General features: G+C 35.7%; 1 protein-coding gene across 2 annotated transcripts in view; it reads left to right on the top strand.

The window, feature by feature from the left end:
* Positions 1-908: 908 nt before the first annotated feature.
* The window catches only part of csrnp3 (cysteine and serine rich nuclear protein 3), a 21,840-nt gene continuing 16,748 nt past the window's right edge, over positions 909-6,000 (top strand). Inside the window, exons 1-2 of one of the 2 annotated variants that reach the window (XM_011489750.3) lie at positions 909-1,138; positions 1,724-1,764. In XM_011489750.3, coding sequence (XP_011488052.1) covers positions 1,136-1,138; positions 1,724-1,764 — 44 coding nt within the window. In that variant the 5' untranslated portion in view covers positions 909-1,135. The remainder of the gene's footprint in view (positions 1,139-1,723; positions 1,765-6,000) is intronic. The other variant, XM_004081901.4, reaches the window with a different exon arrangement.

Genomic DNA, 6,000 nt, shown 5'->3' with positions numbered 1-6,000 from the left:
ATAAAATGTCAAGAAAAACTTGAAACCTGGGCTCCTGTTGCCAAGGGAGGCGTTTAGGGAAACCTGGCTTTTTGTTGGTAGATTCCTGCCATAGAATCAGTTTTCTTCTCTAAATAAAAAAATAAAAAATAACCATACAATAAAAATAAAATAGAATGACAATAAGTTCACTTCAGTTTTTTAAGCAGGGAAAAATGAAGATGGCCCTGTTAAATTTTGTGAAAAGCAGGTTTCTCCAGTGCTTATAAATAAAGATTTGATCAAAAAGAGAGTTAGTGAAGAGGATGTGAAACCACCTTTAAGACAAGAAGGTCAGAGGTCACGTGAGCAACAAAGTTCGTTTAATTGTGTATGCAGTGATCAGGACAGACCTTTGCGACTGTTTCGAAAAACTAGATGTTCAGGAAATCAGACGTTTAAGCAAAGTCTTATGGTGACGATCTAAACAGGTTTGATGACATGTGATCGGAAGAGGCGTGTGCTTTGAGTGACAGAAAAGTTGGTTTCTTAAACACATCACAACAACAACACTAGCAACAATACCATCATCACCACCAGCAACAATAAGAATGATAGTAATGCATTGATTTCCAACATTCTAAAACAACAATAGATAAGACAATAAAAATAATAATGATAGTAAAAATACTAACATCAACAATATTATTATTATCATTATTATTATTGTTATTGTTATTATTATTATTATTATTATTATTATTATTATTATTATTATTATTATTATTATTATTATTATTACTACTAATACTGTTACTACTACTACTACTAATAATAATAATCATAAAAATAATAATAATAAGAGGGGGGTTGATGTTGCGGGGGTCCTGCTTGGGCTGCAGCGCTCTGCAGCGACTGCCTCCCGCTTCAAGGCTTCATGATTGGCCAGAGGGAGTCACGTTGTCCGGGGAGCTGCCGGTCCGATGCTGCACCATTGTTCCCTCGGCAGCCGGAAGAAGGGCTTGTTTCGGCGCTGCTGCATGCGGCAGTGGTGCCGGTTCCCCCCGCCGCAGTTGTGGAACCCGCAGCCGGCCCTGCCGTTGGAGAAGAGACGCAAATAAAAAGGAGAACCACAAACAACAGAGGAGACAAAAAACTGATGTTCTCATCGAAATGAATGGTGAGTGAGATCAATGCAGCCTTATCTCCTCTTAGAAAAAAAAAAAAAAAACAGGGGAAAAATGTTTGCTTTTCTTTCCATGTTTGACTTTGTTTTGTCTGCACACATCAATTTGGTCAATTTGGTCAATTTCTTCAAAGGCACTTACTTTACCTATTAATGCAGAGTACAGCATTTTTTTAATGAAAAAGTAGACTAAAACTAGAAAACTGCACTGTAACAAGTTTTCATCCAGTCAGTTTCACAGCAAAATATGCAGAAACTGGATCAAAAACTGTCTAGATTCACATTTGTGTCAAACAGGATGTTTCGGGTTAGAACCTGGCATGAGGCCAACTGGACTTGGGTGCAACCCAACAGTTTCTGGCAGAACTTCTCCACCATCCTCTTTAAAAAGAGACTAAATCAAGATTGAAATGTTATGACAAGGCAAAAGGTTCCCAACAAAGCAATCCTGGTATACAACCCTGCACTAAACGGTTTTCTTTATGCCTGTTATGAATGTAATCTTTTCATTCAATGAGTAATTTAACACTGGCGGAAAAAAAAATAAACATGAGTTTTTGTCTTCTTTGTTCCTCGCAGATCATAAGTGGGTTTCTGCTGGATGACACATTTCATGAAAGGTAAGATTGGATCTTGCTTTTTCTGTTTAAAATATCATATTGCCCATCTTTGTGCCACCATAACACACTGAATTCAGGCCTCCTAGATAGGAGGCATTCAAAGTGGAATCAACTGTTGCTAAGGTGCCACAAAGACCATCCGATGGTAAGATATATAATGCAATGTTGGGGCAAAAACTATTCAATTAAAGCAGCTGTAGATTTGCAGAGCCTGTAAAGAAAACATTTTGCTATTTATTTATTTATTTATTCTTATTGTAAGTTTTATTTTAACATCCTTGAGCTTTTTATGACACCCTGTTAAATCGTTTTTATACATGCTCCACTCGAACATGGCAGCCTCATTCAAGAGCTCTGCCGTCGTTATTGTTTCTTCCTTAGCCCCTTCAGTGCAGAAAAAAAAGCATTGCATGCAGCTACGCAATCACTCAAGCATTTCCATATCGGTGGTTTGAGATCGGAAAGGTGAGGTTTTACTCTGTGTGTGTGTGTGTGTGTGTGTGTGCGCGTGTGTGTATGTGTTTGGGGAGTTGGGCCCCTCTTCTTGCAACTGTGCGGTTTCCCTCCTCAATCCATCTGTTTCCTCGGTCTATCAGCAGCCAGTCCTCTACTGGGAGCAGAATTTAATTAGCGCACGTGGCTCAGAGTTAAAGGACATGGAAACGTTGAGTGTTTTTTTTGGTGAAAAGCTGCATCATTAAGATGACGACTTATTTGAAGAGGCGATACGGGCATGCTGGTACTACGTGTGGCGCAGACAAAGTTGATGACCGTGAACGGAGCAGCCTTTTTAAGATTTGCAGGAAAGGTGCTATGGCTCAGCGCTGCTGGAAAGTCTCTGCAGGAGGCTGACGTGGGTGACTGGTCTGCACACAAAAGATCACAGATGAATCATCAAGATTAACCTCTTTTTTTTAATCACATCAAACAACATTTGAGGTGATATGGAGCTTCACCGAATTTAACCGCATTTAGAATAAGTTCAGAAAAATCCTTATTTTATAAAAAACAAAACCACAAATGATAAAGAAGTGAAGAAATCCAATGCAGTAGTAAACAAAACATTGTTTTTTAATTAGAATTAAAAAAAATTCTTTCTCAAAGCTGTCTTTCTTTCCTAACCCACCATTTAAATAAAAAAAAAACAATTTTTACGTAATTAGTTTATTTTAGGGTATTATTAATCCTCTTATTCCTCAGAATTAGTTTCTTGAATTATGTCAACATTATTTTGGAATTAATAAATTAAATTTAGATTCATTGTAGGTGTTGTTTTTTGCATACATTGCTTTGTAGGTTTTAAGTCATCCAAAAAAGATGTAGGTACTCCAGTTATGATATATTATAATTTTGTTTTGTGGCTCATCATAGATACCCTTTAGAAACATTAAAAGCAATCAACTCCTTCAGTAATTTAAACATTTTTACTTGCCAGCTAGTTTTAATTGACTATACTCTATAAAAACTATATGAATATTGGACAAAATATATGCAGTCAGCAGCATGTGAGCTAATACCTACCTTCAAGATTATGAAGCTTTGTGAGTCTCAGCAGGGTTCACGGCTCCAATTTAGGAGCTTTTGATGAGACTCTTTTTGTGTGTTTAGTTCCTTCCTGAGCTGAGCGTTCATGCTCCAGGATTGCACTCTTGAGATGTTGCCATGACATCAATTTGGATATGTTTTTTTATTTTTATTTTTTCTGTTAACAGCCTCTCAAATGTCACAAAAATATGACTTTTTCTTCTGGTTAGATTGAGGATGATGATGTTAATGTATGTTGTTGTTTATCACTAATGTAAATGCATTACAGTTTCAATGTGGCACAAACAGTAATGCATACTGTGCCATAAAAAATATTGATGCAGATGTCAAACAAATGCACCACAGTTATGTAAGGACTAAAAACAGCATGTTTATGTATTTTTGTTTGTTTTATAAGTCATATAGACATTAAATCCATCGTACAAGATCTTGCTCACTAGGTCTCATCCTCATGTTCACACAATTTTGGATTAAGATCATAAACTAACTTTTCTGAAGAAACTGCATTGAACAAAATTAGGTGAGATCTTGGCTATAAATCATTTTTTGGAAAAATGAATTGGCACAAACACCTAATTTCCACTATTGAGTAAAGTAGAAGTGGTTTGATGATATGGGCTTCTTTAAGAGAAACTGCCCAAAAGATGATTTATTTTTATGCAAAATTTCATCCAAAAGTCAAAATATTCTGTATGAAAATACGTATAAAGGCATCAGTCAGACAGCTTAAATGGGCTTAAATGTGGAGCTGCAGCAGAACATTTATCAACAACATATAAGAAAATCTGCAAGTGATGGGGGACCCTGTGCTGGAGTTACCTAAAGAGCATCAATGCACCACAACCTCAATGAGATGAAGCAGAATTATTAAGAAAAGGGGGCGCTCACACATCCACAACAATGTCAGGCTGAATATGTCAAACACAAAGCAATTATCTCAATGTGACCACTTAAAAAACTGATGACTGTTTAGTCGCGTTACATTTTATATTCAGTGGTTTGTGTTCTGTTCAATAAAAAATAAGCTTATAATGTTAGCTGTTTTTTTGTTGGGAACAATAAAATGATTTGTGGTGAGATGTAAATAGTTTGTTTTTCATTTAAAATTACATTATTTCTTTTGCCCATATATGTTTTTAATCAATTCCCACAGAAAGTCTCACAATGTACATTATATACACAATCACATATATGTTTGACATATATGTGATTGCTTTCACAGTGACATCACAGGTAGCTTTTTTTATCCATGCCTCCTGACTCCCCAGCTCTGGTAAAATCAGTTGTGCAGCTGTGGACAGTCCAGCTTTCAGGTACAGCAAATGAAACATGATGTGAAACTGAATGAAGATAAATATGTCAGAGGCTGACCCCCATCTGTGATGCCATTCAGAGAATGACTCACTGAATGACGCTTGTTGATTTAGAGAAGCCCAAACATTGTGCGGTGTCATGTGCCAAAAATTCACGTACCCAAAACGTATGCTTCTCAAGAATCAAAAATTAACACATTTTAAATGTGTCTGCATATTTTACGTAATTTATAGTAATGTATATGTGCATAGTTTAGTACATAATTTAAGAGTTTTTTTACACCGATCAAATTTACTGTGGAAAATAATTTATCCTTTAAAATAAAAAAATAAAGTTGAATTTTTTTCTAATTTAGCATTTTTCAGACTGTAATAAATATCATTTTGACTAAAATAGTTTAAACTGTACAAACAAATATTTTAGTAGTCAAAAGATTTATTTTAGCACAGTTGAAAGTATTTTGGGATCTTAACCATTAAAACAAGTCATAACTTAAAATGTACCTTAACTTTTTGTGGGTATTTGGCAAAATTCAAACTGACATTATTTATTTTATTGTGCATTTGTTTGATATTATCAATGAAATGTTGAGTTTTTCTGTTCTTGTGCATGTGCAGGTATCGTTTAGCCTTGAACGTTTTCCATCCTGGGTGTTCATCACAGGGACTCTCATTTGACTTCATTCATTTTTTCCTGATTTCCCCAAAATTAGAGTTTAGAATAAACAACCAAATTCCTATAATTAAATGGGACACATTTTAATTTTTATGTGTGGTTTATTATTTGGAACATTTTTTTAAACATTGCATTAAAAACATCCCACCATGACAGTTTGTAACAAACTTTGACAAAGTATAAATGATCCTCATCCTATTTGTAGATGTTTTATGGATTTATTTAGGGAAATCTGCTAAAATGGGAAAGGGTCATGCATCTAATAGTTAGCTATCAAAAATCCTGCACTCTTAGCATTAACAGCAATAAGACCTCTCTTTTTTCCTTTTTCAGATAGCAGTCTAAATGTCATGCGTAGAAAAGTTTAAGACCTTTAACACGATCCTGGTTATATATAAATGATAAGGCTCGTCTGCAGAATATGAACTCCGCGTCCAACAGCTTTGCTCAGCCCGTACGATAGATAAAAGCAGCTCGATCTCCATGAAATGCTTTGGCAGCTCTGTTTCTGCTGCCAAACTGGCTTTTGCTAACTTTCAGGTGTCATGGGAAAGTCTCGTCATAAATAAAATATAGAGGCATGAATAATTTAGGCGTGTATTGTGATTGACATGAGGGTGAAAAGACCCGATTGTGGCTCTACACGAGTGGGATTTTGGTTATGACAAATCAGAGAATGAGCCAGAGTGCGGCTTGTTTGTC

Source organism: Oryzias latipes, chromosome 21, assembly GCF_002234675.1.
Source record: "Oryzias latipes chromosome 21, ASM223467v1".
In the NCBI taxonomy this organism is placed as follows: domain Eukaryota; kingdom Metazoa; phylum Chordata; class Actinopteri; order Beloniformes; family Adrianichthyidae; genus Oryzias; species Oryzias latipes.
Note: the sequence above shows the minus strand (reverse complement) of the source record. Positions and strands in the feature narration are given on the sequence as shown.